The sequence below is a fragment of the Sinocyclocheilus grahami genome, unplaced genomic scaffold (genome assembly GCF_001515645.1).
Source record: "Sinocyclocheilus grahami isolate Dianchi unplaced genomic scaffold, SAMN03320097.WGS_v1.1 scaffold12.1, whole genome shotgun sequence".
Taxonomy (NCBI): Eukaryota; Metazoa; Chordata; class Actinopteri; order Cypriniformes; family Cyprinidae; genus Sinocyclocheilus; species Sinocyclocheilus grahami.
The window spans coordinates 1,521,737-1,539,937 of NW_015505191.1; the positions used below are offsets into that span (position 1 = coordinate 1,521,737).

General features: G+C 35.9%; 1 protein-coding gene and 2 long non-coding RNA genes across 4 annotated transcripts; 2 read left to right on the forward strand and 1 right to left on the reverse strand.

The window, feature by feature from the left end:
- The first annotated feature begins 720 nt into the window (after positions 1–720).
- LOC107598223 (uncharacterized) lies at positions 721–1,577 on the forward strand. Its single transcript, XR_001610535.1, has 3 exons — positions 721–797; positions 1,164–1,333; positions 1,544–1,577. It is a non-coding gene; the product is annotated as an uncharacterized lncRNA (long non-coding RNA).
- Positions 1,578–1,681: 104 nt separating this feature from the next.
- On the forward strand, positions 1,682–2,316 carry LOC107598216 (uncharacterized). The gene is made up of 3 exons (XR_001610534.1): positions 1,682–1,721; positions 1,808–1,861; positions 1,956–2,316. It is a non-coding gene; the product is annotated as an uncharacterized lncRNA (long non-coding RNA).
- Positions 2,317–7,785: 5,469 nt separating this feature from the next.
- LOC107598231 (prostaglandin E synthase-like) lies at positions 7,786–12,780 on the reverse strand. 2 transcript variants are annotated; one of them, XM_016289512.1, is made up of 4 exons: positions 12,553–12,780; positions 12,344–12,391; positions 12,177–12,259; positions 7,786–8,306 (listed from the first exon to the last, which is right to left on the reverse strand). In XM_016289512.1, the coding sequence occupies exons 1-4, from the start codon at positions 12,658–12,660 to the stop codon at positions 8,057–8,059; spliced, it is 489 nt and encodes a 162-aa protein (XP_016144998.1). In that variant the 5' UTR covers positions 12,661–12,780; the 3' UTR covers positions 7,786–8,056. The 2 variants fall into 2 exon arrangements, with proteins under 2 accessions (XP_016144998.1, XP_016145005.1); XM_016289519.1 differs by lacking the exon at positions 12,344–12,391.
- Positions 12,781–18,201: the final 5,421 nt, after the last annotated feature.

An 18,201-nucleotide genomic window follows, 5' to 3' on the forward strand; every position in this document is an offset into this window, starting at 1 on the left:
GCGTGTCAATGAGAAACATGGCGGAATCGATGGATGCAACGTCTGTAGTTGAGGGTAACATTTTATTTAAATTTATAGTTTAGTTGTCCTATAACGATTGCCGAAGTAAAATATAAATCACAATACTTATAAGTATTAAGCAGTGACATTGTCAGGCTTTTTATTTACAAAACATAAGCTTTTTGAATGTGGCAGGATTGTAATGTAATAAGTTTTTATGCGATACAGATTAAAGTGGCTTCATAAATTACTTTTTAAAAATATTAAAAACGCAAAACACACCTGATGCGAATTCTTTGCTCTTCATTTTCTATAAGCAGAGTTAACAGACCCTGTTGTATTTTCTTATCTTGTATAAGAAGGTATCTTGTGCCGACTAAACCGAGTTCAACGCTGCTGATATGGAGCCAGAATGATCTCAATAATAATGCACGCAAAAGACGCGATGCACACATGCGTAACCCAATTCACATGCATGAGAAATAATTCACGTGCACGAAAAAAATATATATATATTCACAAAAACCAATTCACATGCAAAAAATAAGAATATATATTCATAAAATACGTTTCACAAATGCAAAACACAATTCACAGATGTACAACATTTTTGAATGTTAAAAATTCACGAGTTTATCATGGGCTGTGAATGTGAATCGCCTTGGATTTGTGTGTGAATTTTGAGACCTTCCTGGCAGGAGATATATCCAGCTGCAGACCCGCAGCGCCAGCAGTATCAGAACGGCAGCCACAGAACCGGAAGTGAGGGGCGGAGTTATTGACAACGAGAGAGCACGGTGAGTATTCTGTAATGTTTTTGCTATCATATGTTTGATATTTATCGTATATATTACGTTAAGCATTTATCTGCTAAGTACTTAATGTGTGCTTGGCTTTATTATCTTATATTGAAACTTGAATTTGTTGTCATACTTTATAGTATATAATTTTTTCTGTGGCTGTTTCGATGAATTCTCGGATGCATGCTGTAAATGGGCCTTGTGGTGAAGTTTTGAAGACGTTTATTATTCATAAAAATAAATCGTTTGCTTTAATTCCCTCTGTTATATTCATTGTTTGTGTTTTAATATTACCTTGAGTTTAGTTATTTTAATCCCATTTGTCATCATTGAGATAATTGTGTGTGTCTTCATCTCTTGTAGAGACATGTAAGGATTCAGAGAGGTGACGCATTACCTGAGCCGCAGCAGTGCAACAAGTGTTACAGCAATTACCAGCAATGTTCTGCTTGACCAGCATGTTTAAGCCAGCCAAACTGGTCAAATGAATAAGTCATCTTCAAATCCACTTCATCATGCAGTTGTCTGTGGAGGTATGAATATCGTGAGTTGTTTGTTTAATATGTACTCACAATTTATTATTGCATAATAGTTTAACTGTGTACTTTTTATTTATTTTAGGATATACTATACATTTTTGCAACCAGTTATTGGTGTGATTATTTAGTTGTTAAATAAGGAACAAGGAAGGTTTTTTTGTGCCATTTACAGGGAGAATATTCTTATTTTTTGTTGTTTTCCAGTACATCTTGTCTTGGGAGCACCCTTTGATTTTACATCTGTAAGTAGTTATCAGTTAAAGTAATTGACATTTATGATGTTGTAGCAGTTGATATTTAAAGATTTCTCTATGTTTGTGTCTTCCAGTGTGGCATTCCAATCATACGGAGATGGTGGACTCCAGGTGGTTTTCTCTGAAAGGTACTGGACATTTCCTCCAGCACACCATTACATTTGCACCCCCTTCTGACCAATTTGAAATGAACAAAGATACATGTATATTACAGTGCAGAAACCCTACAAGATGCCCTTCCAATTGGATAACAGGCTACGCTTGTGAGGTATGTCTCAAATCTATATATATCTATCTATCTATATACACACATTAATAAGAAATATTAAAGTTAAATTTTCCTTTAATATTCTGTAATGAAGGAGATCCCAGTAATCTCACAGAAGTTGTGAAATGGCTCCATTAAACAGACATCTGCTCAGGGGGCCAGTGGAAGAGCCTCTTTTCCTTATAATGGAGGAAGAGGACAAGGAAAAGGCCCTCAACAAATATGAAGTGTCCTTCATATTTCATCTTGTGTTCAGGGGAGTCATTTTTGTAGGATTGTCATAACAAAATGGGCCTAAGAGTGAATTGTTCAGTTGATACATTTTAATTTGAATTCATGCAAGATTGTCACGGCAAAATGTGCCCAAGAGTGAATCGTTCATTTTGTAAGTTTTCATGCAGGATTGTCATGACAAAATGGGCCTAATAGTGAATTGTTCATTTTATAAACTTCAATTTAATTAGAAAAAAAAACATTTTGATTGTTACTTTTAAAATTATGCTGCTGTTTGTGTGTGTGTTTTATTGAAATGTTTTAGTTTTCATATATAAAAATGTATGATGCACGTGTTCTTGACTTTGGAGTAAACATTTATTTTGAATCTTGTGATTAAAGTATATTTCATATAAAATCCCCAGAAGTTTCAAACATTATTTTTAATATCACAAACAAAGGCTAAAGACTCTAAAGGAGACACTACACCAGCCATTCAATGTAACTGAGGTTTAAATACTGGTGAACCTAGCACAGCGGCAAACTGGTATCAAGCCAGTCTCAGACCTATGCGAGAGACATATATTCAACTGTGCTACGTTTGTACTCCATAATTGTCATTTATTTTGAATCTTGTGATTAAAGTATATTTCATATAAAATCCCCAGAAGTTTCAAACATTATTTTTAATATCACAAACAGGAAATTACTCGCATAATACAATGAAACGAATAACTGTATAGGTCTACACCTAAATTACACAAGATTAATGTTTATAAAATGCTTAATATGTCATTATAAAATGCATACATGCATAAAGTATGACATATCGTGTGTACTAAAAGCAAATTACCCCTTAAAAACCCTAAAGCTCCTCCCCTCACTTCCGGTTCTGTGGCTGTGGTTCTGAAACTGCTGGTGCTGCGGGTCTGCAGCTGGATACTATTGGCCTGGCAGCGAACTACTATCAGCGGGACACTCGTACTCTTTAGCCAATCAGATTTGACCCTGTATGTCGACCAATCATAACCCACTGTGGGCGTATTAATCGCGTCCCCTGGGCGTGCCTACCTGGATGCTGACATCATCAGAGCGAGACCACCGTTCAAGTTATGATATAGCCAAGTAAAGGTTTATCGTTTTATTTGTGCATGTTTACTTAAAACTTCGGGGTCCTGTTATAAACGAAACAAAACAAAACGTAGTAATGATGCATGACTTAAAAAGCTGTTGAAACTGTCAAAAAGTGTAAGACAAAGGCTGCTATGAATACAGATAGTGTTCCTAAAAATGCAGCTGTCTTGTGTTAGCCACAATGTCTGGCCAAAACGAAGAAAGGGATTATACTCATTGCCCTGTTTTTGTTCACTAACACTGGGTGGCCAATGTCCAGTCTAGCTCCCACTTAGCACTGACCCTGCCCTCATAACCATAGCTTTATAATGATGTATAGACCTCATGAGAACTCAGTGTATGAACAACGGGATGTTTGTACTTACCATTTGTGCAACAGGATGCAGTGTTCAGTTAATACACACTAATGCACTAACACTTTGGCACAACATCTGGTTACTTATACATGATCAGCCTCACAATTCTGAAATAAATAGTATCTGCAGGCTGCAGCATTAACAAACTTAAATGAAATGTACACAGTCTCCAATGTGTGCATGTTATCACACTGACATCACTTGAATAAGAGCCATCACAGGATTTTACACACAAGACAAGCTCTGCTGTGACAGCTCTTTCATATTCTATAGACCTCATGAGAACTCAGTGTATGAACAACGGGATGTTTGTACTTACCATTTGTGCAACAGGATGCAGTGTTCAGTTAATACACACTAATGCACTAACACTTTGGCACAACATCTGGATGACAGTTACAGACTTCTTCATTCACATTAATCTTTATCTCTTTCATGAGTTCTGTTTCTGAATCGAATGTCTTAATGTGGTATGGTATCCACGTGGAAAATGATTATTTATTAAATAAACATAAGAATTAATCAATATTAAATCATAATACTCTAAACAGCAGCCTCTGGCTTACATTATTCACATTTTTGAGTGTCTAAACGACCGATTTAACTTCCAAGTTTTAAGTAAACATGCACAAATAAAACGATAAATCTGTACTTGGCTAGTTAACTGAAATAAAACGACCAACTGCACTTTTTTATTGTATTTTTTTATTGAACAGTATCAATTTACACACTCAAATGGGGAACAATAAAATGCATATGACAAAATATACACTTTACCAATCACATCTCCATCATATATAAATGTCCATGTGTGTATGTATATATATATCTCTACATACAATAACAATAAACAAAACAAACATTCTTTAAACTATCAACTGCACTTATCTCTGCTAAATCATAACTTGAACGGTGGTCTCGCGCTGATGACGTCAGCATCCAGGTAGGCACGCCCAGGGCACGCGATTAATACGCCCACAGTGGGTTATGATTGGTCGACAGACATGGTCAAATCTGATTGGCTAAAGAGTACGAGTGTCCCGCTGGCAGTAGTTCGCTGCCAGGAAGGTCTCAAACAAATCACACACAAATCCAAGGCGATTCACATTCACAGCCCATGATAAACTCGTGAATTTTTAACATTCAAAAATGTTGTACACATTTGTACATCTGTGAATTGTGTTTTGCATTTGTGAAACGTATTTTATGAATATATATTCTTATTTTGTGCATGTGAATTGGTTTTTGTGAATATATATTTTTTTTCGTGCATGTGAATTATTTCTCATGCACGTGAATTGGGTTATGCATGTGTGCATGCGTCTTTTGCGTGAATTATTATTGAGATCATTCTGGCTCCATACTCCTGAAGTCCCAGGAGAACTTGAACGCAGCAATAGTCCGCGTGGCTGTCTTCGTGAGGAAGATGCAACCTGATTGGTCCCCATCTCTGAAGCCCATCCCTACCCCTAACAAGACCTTAATCAAGGTTATAGACGCCATATTGAATTTAGCGAGGATGAAAACAAGGCTGTGAGGGATAATGGCACGTAGGCCTACTTTATAAAGGTCCTTTCACAGCTTATTTACAATATATATATTTTTTCTAATGTTTTATTTATTTGTTTATAAGCTAAACAATTGGCTATTTATCCCTCCCTGCCCCGTTTTCATCACTGTTGAACAACCTGCATGGTGGGATATTTTCGTAAATAAAATGATCCTGCTAGATGAATTGCATGAATACGTGTCTGTTCATCACAGTGAGCACTGTATCATCTCAGTGAGCTTTTTATGAGGTTTTATGCGCAGTAAGGCTGAGCTTTTTATGATGTTTTATGCACAGTAAGGCTAATTTAATGCTTTCCGCCGTTTCAGATGAGAAACTTATGGGAAAATGCTTAAAAACGCTAGTGTAGACGGGGAGTGTTTTGAAACGAAAATGACATTTTCAAATGTATCCGGATTAATGTAGCTAGACATAGCTAGGTGCAACCCTGAAGTCTTTGATGACATGGTGTTTTACCGAAAAACCAGGTAGAGAGGAAGCAGAGTGGGAAATAATGGATATATTTTCAAAATTTCAGTAATCCACCAATAGGAATAAGGGAAGACACAAAGCAACCAATAGCATTGCTGAATGGGTTGAGATGTGGACCGCCACTAACCTGCCACACATGACTATAACAGGTGTTTTCCAAATAAAAGCCAAATGTTAACCATAGGTTGACATATTCCATGGTGTCCCATAGCCAAGCCACATATGGCTCTCAGTCGTGTGCTGTCATCTGGACCTCAAAACAATACCTCAAAACAAATTGTCATCCAAAAGAAAATTCCCTCCAATTCTAAAGGCATGGCAAAACGTATATGGTGAAAATGTGGCCCATATGTGCCCAGCCATGCCATACCTTGGCCAAATGTGACAGCTATCAACCACATTTGGCCCAAACGTTCAAAATGATCATTGTTAGATCTGTAATAGATTAATATTGTCAAATAATTTTGCATAGTTTTAAATTGTGGCTTTTTACTTTACTTTAAAAAAAAACTTTTTATTGGCATTATTTAATTAATTAATAATTGTTTTATTTAATTATTAATTATAATTTATAATAAATCATTTAGAGTAGCTACACTCAAAACAGCTCATCACTGAGGCAGTACCCTTAAAGGAATACATTTGTACTGTGCCTTATTTACTCCTAAAAGGTTCGTAGTAGGGCCTTAAGGGTAGGCTACATATTATCACTCCAATTTTATACTGCAAAGGTGGCACGAAAGTGCTTCTGAAGCTGCATTTAGGTGTCTTTAAACTGACTCTTTAATGCTGCTCAGAGGTGGTTTAAGTGCATTTCCACAGCAATTACAAATGTGCAATTTGAAGTAGGGCTGAGCAGGCATAATTTAGCCTGGCTTTGATTTTGGTGTCTTCACACTGAATTTTGAGCAGGTACAGAGCAGCCCTAACGCAGCTGTGTAAAGATAATATGCAACTTTTAGGGTATATAAGGTACAAAGTTGTCCCTTTAAGGGTACTGCCCCACTGACAAGCTCTTTTTATAACAGGATATGACAGTTTATCACAGTATTATGAATATTTCTGTAGATTTAATCTCTGAGCACACAGGCATGTATGCAGACATTTATGCATACAGGGAAAATGACAAGCAAGGGCATGTTTCAGATGACGATGTGTCATTATAGGTTCACAAGTAAATCCAAACACTCACTTTCCTTCATGTTCTCCAGCAAGATCATTTTTTTGCTGCCCTTTCACATATTTATTCTGATTTACTTCCACCATTGGTGGCAGTGGTGTTTTCATCAAACCAATTAAAGATTGAGTCAGGACGTACGTGGTATCGGTGATAGTTCTGGATGTCTGGTTTATTTTAATTTTAAGATTAAGCAAAAACATGCCTTTCTCACGAAGTTTTTGAACCCATCTATCTTTTCCTGTCAGTCTTTTTCCTTTCCTTTTTGTACAAAGTAACGATGGGATCTGCCACGTTATAATGCCCTTTGATTTCTATTTGTCCTGTTCTTTCTTAGCTCGTTTTTAACGTATGCAGTCCACTTGTCTCTCATTTCTTGATTTGAGTCAATAAAGTATCACAATTACCCATGAAAACACAAAACCTTTCATTATTCCTTTAATATAAAAACTATTATTTTCTCATTATTTCTTTAGAAACTTTAATATCACTTGTATAAAAAGTGATATAAAAATTACAATAAGTTACACTTTGAAAACAGAAAATATTTCAAATGTAAATACCAAAAGCACTGTGTGGTGAATTACCACAACCATAACATTATACCAAAACCAGCATTCTTGAGGATAAAAACCAAAGTGAAAGCACCCGGCTGTTCTTGAAATGCTGTAAACCCAAAGCCTGGTGGACAAAGAGGAAGGACAGCGTTTGCGCAACGGTGTATATTTAACGAATACATTTGAAAAGCCTGGGCTCTGCAGGGCTTATGGTCTAATAACAGAGGAATGTTTACAAGTATGGAAAGTTATTGTGGAACAGTCACGTGGACTCTGAACTGACCTCGGCAGTTATTGCTTATGTAAGCTTTGCAGTATGAAAATGAAAAGCTGGTGGTCACTGAACCAAAAGTCTTGTAAGTAACAGACTCAATGTCCATTCAAGGAGTTGTTGTATCAAATATATAAATATGCTGAGTATATGCAAACCTGATTGTGAAAATAAATCACATTAAATAACCTTCATTTGAATGCTAAAATGACAATGCACATAAAAACACAATACAAACTATAGTGTCCAGTCCTAAAATGACAGCAATGAATGTTAGGATTTAAGAACAGAGTTATTAATTGTCAGTCATAAATCATCAAGTCTAATGTTAAAGTGAAATGTGAATTCTGTTACTGTTGAGATGCTGTAAGTCCATAAAGCAGCATTCTGCATCACAGTTGTAATCATAAGTCTTGACCAATCACAGAAGTCCGTTATTGAGATGGTCATGCAAACGAGGCTACTTCCATGAGTATCTGTATTGCCATTGAAACGCAAGGCACCTGAGCGATGACATAGGCGAATGAACGTGTCGGTGCTTTGAGTGCCAACAAGTATGCGATGCTGTGTAGAACTCGACCCAGGAAAAAGACCAGAAAATGAAGTCGTGCAACTGCATACGAGGGTCCTGTCATGGAGTAGACGGCTCCGAGAAATAAAAAGGGTAAAATGTTTTCCATGTCATTGACGTGTGCTCTGGAATAAAGAAAAAACACACACACAGTTCAAAAATTAATGCAGGTAAACCACAATTAAAAATGTATATGATAGTGTAGAGGAAAGAGAAGGAAAACTGCTCAAAGCTGTTGAAAACAAATAGGATGTGTATTTGGTAATGTATAGCAAACAAACAATTTTGTTGCCATTTATGAATGATGATGTTTAGCATAGCATGATCATGATTGTTTAGACATAGCTCATGGTGAGTAAGTTCTTTTCCAGTTTTGACCACGCATCCTCTTCTCCATATACACTACATCACTGGGTCCCATCATACAGGCACATGGCTTCTCCTACCATTGCTATGCTGATAACACACAGCTCTATCACTCATTTGAACCGGATCTCAGGCTGCCTGGAGGACATCTCGGCATGGATGAAAGAACATCACCTACAGCTCAACCTGGTGAAGACTGAGCTTCTTGTCTTCCCTGCTACTCCAACTCTACAGCATGATAGATAGCATGATCATCCAGCTAGGTTATTCTACAATTACCCCACCAACTTCACACATTGTAAAGACTGCTCAATCTTGCAGGTTTGCATTGCACAACATCAGAAAGATCAGGCCCTTTCAAACGGAGCATGCTGCACAACTTCTTGTCCAGGCCCTTGTCATTTCTAGGCTGGACTACTGCAATGCTCTTCTGGCTGGACTTCCATCAAGCACAATCAAACCTCTACAAATGATTCAGAATGCAGCGGCACGAATGGTCTTCAATGAGCCCAAAAGAGCCCATGTTACACCTCTCTTTATCTCCTTGCACTGGCTACCGGTTGCAGCTCATATCAAGTTGAAGACATTGATGCTTGCATATAGAACAGCCACAGGCTCAGCACCCGCCTACTTCCACTCACTACTACGAATTTACATCCCCTTCAGAAGTCTGAGATCCGCTAGTGAGCGACGCCTCGTGGTACCATCACAGAGAGGCTCAAAATCACTTTCCAGAACATTCTCGTTCACTATTCCTGGCTGGTGGAATGATCTTCCCACCCCTATCCGGAATGCTGAATCCCTGACAATTTTCAAGCGACAGCTGAAAACTCATCTCTTTCGACGCTACTTGACTTCATCCTAAAATTAAAAAAAAAAAACTTTGTCTTTCTCTTTATTTATTCCTTCCCTTTCTAGCTTGTACTTATTTGAACAAATGCCTGAAACTTGGTATTACGAGCACTTCCTGTGTCTGTTTGCCTCTTTAAGAAGAATCGCTTTATGTATTCCCCAATTGTTTCCCCAGTTGCTTTGGACAAAAGCGTCTGCAAAATGACTAAATGTAAATGTAAATCCCTCACCTATTTCCACATTGTTCTTTGAGCCTTTCTTTTGACTACTTCTAGGTAATGTTATACTCTAAAAACTGTATTTGATTCAATGGTCCTTTGAGGTATTTTGAATGTTCCAGACTGTGGATATACATATGGAAAACTGCTTTTCTCAGAACCAAGGAGCTGAGGAATGTACACTTTGATCAGGACTTCAGCTGTAAACTGTCTGGCTCTGTCTAATGGCAGCATGCCTGGACAGTAAACGTTGCCAACATCACACGATCTTGCAATATAAATTGACTTTCACTCTGAATCACTCTCACAGTGCGCCATGGCAGTGGCTGTCTCATGAACAAATCACAGCAATAGGAAGCTGTAAGTACTTCCTGTAGCTACCCACTCAAAATAAGTGAATCTACTATGCTGTCATTCATATCACCACATTATGGTCAAATTTTCCTGTATTAACTCAACACGTATAGCTACATAGCAGTACTTGGTCATCATTGTGAAATCCTGCATTACACAGGTTCTTCCTCATCTCTTTATCGCAACAAGGGCGTTCCATTACAAGCCATTTCCTGCTGGTATTCAATTTTCAAAGAGGAAATAACTTTCACTTATGTGTTAATTACAACTTTCATTAGAAAATATTCTAGCTTTAGATCCTGATATAAAATCTGATTGTATGCAACAGGCTTAAAGAGATCATAAAATAGATGATATGCACCACTGTGACCACACATCTTTTCAATTATTAATCTGTTGCTTGGCAGCTAAATAATATTAATAATTATTTTAATAAAACATAATAATAAAGATTATGCTGATTTATTATAATGTTAATATAAGATAATGATCTTTGAAATGTCTTGTATATTTACTTTTTTTCCTTCTGTAAGTGCCTCAAAAGATGAAGAATGTGTCTGTTTGTCATTGAAATCATTTTTGTTGACATGTCAACGTAAAGTTGTTGATCCAAACAAGAACTTTTAACCATTAGTTCTATTTAACGCCGTCTTCCTGTTTCTGTTCACGTGTAGATATTTGTTAGCCACAGGGTTGTAGTGAAATACCTTTGTGAATGCACTGCAATTAAGGTCAAATCACGGTCTTGTCAGGACTTGCTGCTGCTAACCTACCGTATCTTACTAATCTGGCAGCCACAAACTACCCTTCTCAGGTCCTCAAGATCACATCAGTGAATACCTTTGATTTATTGATTTAATTGATTTCTCCGTACATTTCTGCCATTTGTACATTAACTGACAGTTGCCACTGATAAGCTACAACTAAATATATTGTAGAAACGTAATTTTCTGTAAAGCTGCTTTGCAACGATTTGTATCGTGAAAAGCGTTATACAAATAAACTTGAATTTATTTACAGGAAACGTGAATTTCCAGTGCCACTATATAAATTCAGTAATTTCAGAGCAGTCTACTGAAATAACATCTTCATTGTTTTCACATTGTGCAGATGTAGAGTGGAGTGGGCTGTGACTGGGCAGAGCAGGCAAGTTTTCTAAAGATAAGTTCGAAACCGCCAAACAAAAACATGCAGCACACTGCAGCTTAAAGTAATGAATGTTTCCCTACAGGCAGCCAATGATTGTTTTAAAGTGTGTAGTCTCATAATACATCGTCTCTCTTTCTCTCATGCTCTCACATACACAAATGCAGGTACTGAGAAAGGTCTACTGTGGAAACACATTCGAGCTAACTGGCATGGAGAATGCATACCTATTTTAATTTTGACTAAAAATAATAAAAATGGGGAAATAAAGATATCTTCGCTAGTCTCATGTGGACTAATCATGCTTCCTACTTGTAGACCTGTGAACTTTCACACACATCTGTCATACCAGTATTCTTTTTCTGAAAATGTCGATAGTGCTAAAAAATAACTAAAGGAAACCTGCCAGACATCCTGCAGTTTTTTTCTCTTTCAACTAAATGGGTTCACTGGGAATGAGACTGAAGCTTAACTTTCCCAATAATAGACACGCAAAGTTTTTAACACTAATTTAAAAACATTCCCCAGTTAGAAAATAAAACCATGTGAACAGAAAAATGAAAACAAGTTTTTGAAGATGAATGGAAAACATCTAAATGGAAATAGTGGAAAATATACAATCTTCAAAGTAAAAAAAAAAAAAAAAAATCTGATTATATTTATAAAAAATGCCAGAAATTCACTGAACAAAATTACAGTGACAGCATACCAAAACTAATACATAGGTATGTTACATTAAAATGTAACAAATAAAAAAACAAATATTTCTCGCAGGAACTTCCTTTTTCAATATGTATCTTAATGTCTTGATCAAATTGATATTTGTATAGTGTTGAAAGGTTACATTTAATTAATGTATTATATTTGATATTGTTTTATGCTATTGTTGGTAAAGCTGTTTCATTTGTATTGCTGATGTTAATTTATTAATAGCGGCATACATGTAACATGGCAAAAAAATGCATTCGTTAGCATTTTTTTAGCCTAGGCTATACCAATGTTTTGCTCAAATTAGTTGCATTACAGAATCAAATCACAAGTGTGTGTTCTTGTGTTTACCTCCTACAGCGTTCCACATATGGATCAGTTCGGCAGAACTGCACACCTCCGTGTCTATCGGCGTCCTCTGGATTAGCAAACGCCTGTCAAATACATGAATCTGTTTTAGAGCTCATACATCTCATCTAGATGTCACGTCATTCTATAAAAACACATCTCTGACCTACTTTAATTTCTGAAGTTAATCCAGACAGCTGCAGTATGTATGCAGATTTCTATTCAAAAGAAAACACTCCACACGCTCGACGCGACGAGAAACTCCTCCATTATAAATACGGCACGAGAAGCAGCGATTCTCTCGCGTCAGTGTATTTGATACAGTAGCATGAAAACTATTTTAATAAGTAGCATATGAATAAAAAGTTCCAGAACTTACCCTTTTCCGAAGTCTCACTTGGCCCGTGAAGATGGCAATTATGTACATCTTTAAGATTAGAAGCGTGCTGTAGAAGATGAAGCACAACAGTACATCGCTCCCGAGCATCTTGACTTCGACAGACAGAGTCTGTGTGTGTGTGTGTGTGTATACGCTATGAAGAAGTCGTTTTTGGAGTAGGTTTTATATGCGAACCCCAGACCGTTTAGCCCAACCTCACTACCTGGAAAAAACTTTCACTGAAGTGCATACTTCCGTTTTTCCCCCCTGCCCGTGACACACTGTCCCATATGAGGATAGGGCAAGACAACTGGAAAACTCCTACATTCACTTTAATAGCAGAACTTTCTCTAAATTTCAATTGGAATACAATTTTGAACAGCAGAATGAATTACCTCTCATATTTTTTTTATGTTTGGGTATTCCGGAGTCTCACTGTTTATGCTGGAAAGTGTAGGCTAGCTTTAGCTATAGGCTATTAATAATTTTTAATAGATAGTCATTTTGAAAAACACAATGTAGAAAAAATATTATTGAAGAAATCATAATAAACAACTAATGTTTATTCACTTTGTAGGCCTATGTCCGAGGTCTTTGAGACTCCAATCAAAAGTAGGCTAATGTAACATTTTTACAGAACAGTGTGATAACAAGCTGACATTGCCAACAATCAGTTCTTACTAAGAAAAGCCACAAAATACCAATCTGTTACTTCATTGTTAAGGAAATCATTGGAAAAGTAGCGTAGTAGAATACAAAAATGTACATGTTCTGTGAGTTCTATAAAAGGCTGTAGGGTTCTTTGTCAATACAGTTGAGGTCAAAAGTTTCAGAATCTGCAAAATGTTAATTATTTTATCAAAATAAGAGGGATCATACAAAATGAATGTTATTGTTTATTTAGTACTGACCTGAATCAGGACAACTGAGGGAGTCATAACTATTACAGAAGGTCCAAATGCTTCAAATGGGAGTGAGAACTTTTGAACAGAATGGAGATGTGTACATTTATTTTGCCTAAATATATATATTTTTTTCATTTAGTACTGCCTTTTAGAGGCTATACAGAAGATAGTTAGATGTTTCCCAGAAGACAAAATAAGTTAAATTTACCCTGATTTTTAAATTCCATATTTCAAATATTTTTTTATAAATTCAACTATTATTTCCTCTTGTGGACTATATGTAAACATATTTTATCTGAAATATCTTATTCAGGTCAGTACTAAATAAACAATAACATGCATTTTGTGTGATCCCTCTTATATTGGTAAAATAATTAACATTTTGCAGATTCTGAAACTTTTGATTACAGTTTGACCTCAACTGTATATGCTTTTTTTTACGATACAATTACAAGTCTATGGCCAAGAACAAGTGATTGATTGGTTACCAACATTGGTAACACTTTACTTAAAGCATTTATGTATAATGCATTATTTAAGTAGTTTTAATGCATTAATTCTACCTTAATGCACCTTATAATGCATTGTACAATCTTATGAATACGTGTAACCACAGTTAATACATTATAACACTTGTCAATTCATTGTTACACTATGCATTTTAAATTCAGTTATAATTATTAACGACAAGATGTAATGTATTACAATGCAGATTATGAATAATTAGCATTATACATAAAGGCTTTAAATAAAGTGTTACCCCAACATTTTTTAGAATATCTTCTGTTATGTTCTGCAGAAGAAAGAGAAAGCCATAAAGGTTTGAAACATGACGATGAGTAAATTATAACAGTTATTTCATTTTTCGGTGAACTATCACTTTAAATGGACCGTTTAGCCCAACCTCACTACCTGGAAAAAACTTTCACTGAAGTGCATACTTCCGTTTTTCCCCCCTGCCCGTGACACACTGTCCCATATGAGGATAGGGCAAGACAACTGGAAAACTCCTACATTCACTTTAATAGCAGAACTTTCTCTAAATTTCAATTGGAATACAATTTTGAACAGCAGAATGAATTACCTCTCATATTTTTTTTTATGTTTGGGTATTCCGGAGTCTCACTGTTTATGCTGGAAAGTGTAGGCTAGCTTTAGCTATAGGCTATTAATAATTTTTAATAGATAGTCATTTTGAAAAACACATTGTAGAAAAAATATTATTGAAGAAATCATAATAAACAACTAATGTTTATTCACTTTGTAGGCCTATGTCCGAGGTCTTTGAGACTCCAATCAAAAGTAGGCTAATGTAACATTTTTACAGAACAGTGTGATAACAAGCTGACATTGCCAACAATCAGTTCTTACTAAGAAAAGCCACAAAATACCAATCTGTTACTTCATTGTTAAGGAAATCATTGGAAAAGTAGCGTAGTAGAATACAAAAATGTACATGTTCTGTGAGTTCTATAAAAGGCTGTAGGGTTCTTTGTCAATACAGTTGAGGTCAAAAGTTTCAGAATCTGCAAAATGTTAATTATTTTATCAAAATAAGAGGGATCATACAAAATGAATGTTATTGTTTATTTAGTACTGACCTGAATCAGGACAACTGAGGGAGTCATAACTATTACAGAAGGTCCAAATGCTTCAAATGGGAGTGAGAACTTTTGAACAGAATGGAGATGTGTACATTTATTTTGCCTAAATATATATATATTTTTCATTTAGTACTGCCTTTTAGAGGCTATACAGAAGATAGTTAGATGTTTCCCAGAAGACAAAATAAGTTAAATTTACCCTGATTTTTAAATTCCATATTTCAAATATTTTTTTATAAATTCAACTATTATTTCCTCTTGTGGACTATATGTAAACATATTTTATCTGAAATATCTTATTCAGGTCAGTACTAAATAAACAATAACATGCATTTTGTGTGATCCCTCTTATATTGGTAAAATAATTAACATTTTGCAGATTCTGAAACTTTTGATTACAGTTTGACCTCAACTGTATATGCTTTTTTTTACGATACAATTACAAGTCTATGGCCAAGAACAAGTGATTGATTGGTTACCAACATTGGTAACACTTTACTTAAAGCATTTATGTATAATGCATTATTTAAGTAGTTTTAATGCATTAATTCTACCTTAATGCACCTTATAATGCATTGTACAATCTTATGAATACGTGTAACCACAGTTAATACATTATAACACTTGTCAATTCATTGTTACACTATGCATTTTAAATTCAGTTATAATTATTAACGACAAGATGTAATGTATTACAATGCAGATTATGAATAATTAGCATTATACATAAAGGCTTTAAATAAAGTGTTACCCCAACATTTTTTAGAATATCTTCTGTTATGTTCTGCAGAAGAAAGAGAAAGCCATAAAGGTTTGAAACATGACGATGAGTAAATTATAACAGTTATTTCATTTTTCGGTGAACTATCACTTTAAATGCAGCAACACAGCAAGCAAGTAATTACTATTAAACCCTTTTGATAAGACTCTATAATGGCTTTAGCAATATGCGTAATCAGATCTTTAAAACATTTTCTTGGAGGATAAATAGATCAATAGGAAAAACGCTCACGAGCCACGTATATAAATATACCTTCTTTTTTTAATATATATACAGTGGGGAAAAAAAGTATTTAGTCAGCCACCAATTGTTCAACAGCATCATTATATCACAATGTTCATTTGGAAGGTTTTTGTTCCTCCCGGGAGAAACCATTAAGCTTTATTTGTAGTATTAACATTCCAATTTCCAAACCAATGTTCTTTTATCCAGAATGATAAAAGAAAAGGTGATTCTAGACGAATGAAGTTCCAATTTCAGCATCCATATTTCAGCTATGTTATAATAGACACGTTGCTTTCCCTGACAATAATGGGATTGTTGCTCAAATTGAGCAGGAACTGAACTGTGGAACATTGTGGATGAGAGCACATCCCCTTTCCACACAGTCAAGACAAAGACCTCATTAGTTTAATTTGGGCAGGCTAAGCAGATTTCACTGTCACACTGTCACATTTTGAGGGAGCCAAAAAGAATGGCAATATTTGGCACAAGATGCGAGTAACCCGCAAAAGTCTGAAACCACAACAAGTGTCAACAGTCTATTCCGATATAGTCCGAGGAGGAGGACGAGCTTGTGCTTGTGATATCGCAACAGTCCTCCGCATCCGAGAAAGAAGAAGTATAGTGGAGGCCTGAGAGTCTGTGGTAGTCCTGCTGAGTGACCTCTGGCAAATGAGACATGTCCATTGATGTCTGGCCTCTTCGTGAGCTACGTGACACACTCCACATATCAATCAACTGTGTGCAAATGGCACAACCCATTGCTGTATGTTATATCCAAAATGTGGTCAGATGCTAATTGCTGTCTTGAACAGAAGACATCTCCCTATATGACATCACCTTTTAAAAGGTACACACTGAAACATATATCTGCAGTGTAGAGGCAATTACTCATTCAAGCACTGGCTGTCACATAATAGTGATTAACAGCAGGTTGGACTTGTCATACGTTTGGATGCATCGTATGATGGCAAACTGTGAGCATGTCTGTGTGAAAAGAGCTATATGGAAAGAAAAGAGAGCGTGAGAAAGCAACTGTGTCTAAGTAGGTCTTCCCTAGGAATGCTTTGTTCAAACCCTCGCCTGGAGGTAGTGACAATTATAAGGTGGAGTACAAGATGAAAACTAAAAAGGATGCATTGAGACAAGAAAAGACAGAAGAACTATGAGTCAAATAATTGTAGCGTGTGCACTGCAGACCACAGAGTTTAGGACTAGACTCACATTACTTTATGAACATATAGAATATCAAAAGCTAATGCAGTCCCTATTTTGCCATAGTCAAAGATCAGTGAAGCTGTATTCTCCCACCCTGTGAAGCTTGGGTGTGACTCTGATCATTGTCGCTATTGTTGCTAAAGTCTCTGTGGTGTTTTCAGTCCATGCACATGGACCATTGTCCAGCCTAGAGAAAGAAACAGAACACATTCAACCGATGGCAACAGAGATAATTTGCATTTCATAACAATTAGCTTTCAACTAAAATTAACATGCATGGCCGTTTACAAGAACTCAAAATAGAACTCCTAGTTATTCAGTCAGATGATGCCGATTATGATACTAAAAGTAAATTTGAATGTACAGTACACAAAATGGATTTGCTAATAACTGTGTTATTAAGTTATTAGTGTTTCTGAAGACCCTCTGTGGTGAAAATAGGGTTTATAACATTGTTTACATATCTGTCTGGTGGTATTAATATGACAAACCTTGTGCAAATTCATCAGTCAACACCATGGCTTTGCATTTTCCCCTTAACTGCAGTGTAGCCTACCAAAGTCTTAAAAATTGTGGCATGAAACTGCCCTTTCTTCACAAACGTGTAACTAATCCTGTCAACTTGCAGCAAAGTGTTTCTACCAAAGTTTGAAATGATTTTTGAAATGGCAAACTGGAATATGACTTTTGTAACATATTAGCTGTTTGATAAGTTAGTCAAGCCAAAGGCTACTGATATTAATTACTGTTTTGTGTCCAACGTTGTAGAGAGCATTACATTAAGATGCATTAATAGTCTGATACATCAACTTATAGATGACCTGCTATAATAAGCTCTTCCTCTTCTTCTTCAGAATCAGTTTCTGGTTCAAACATATGGTTGAATTCATCAAATACTGGCACTTGCCATTGTGTAGCA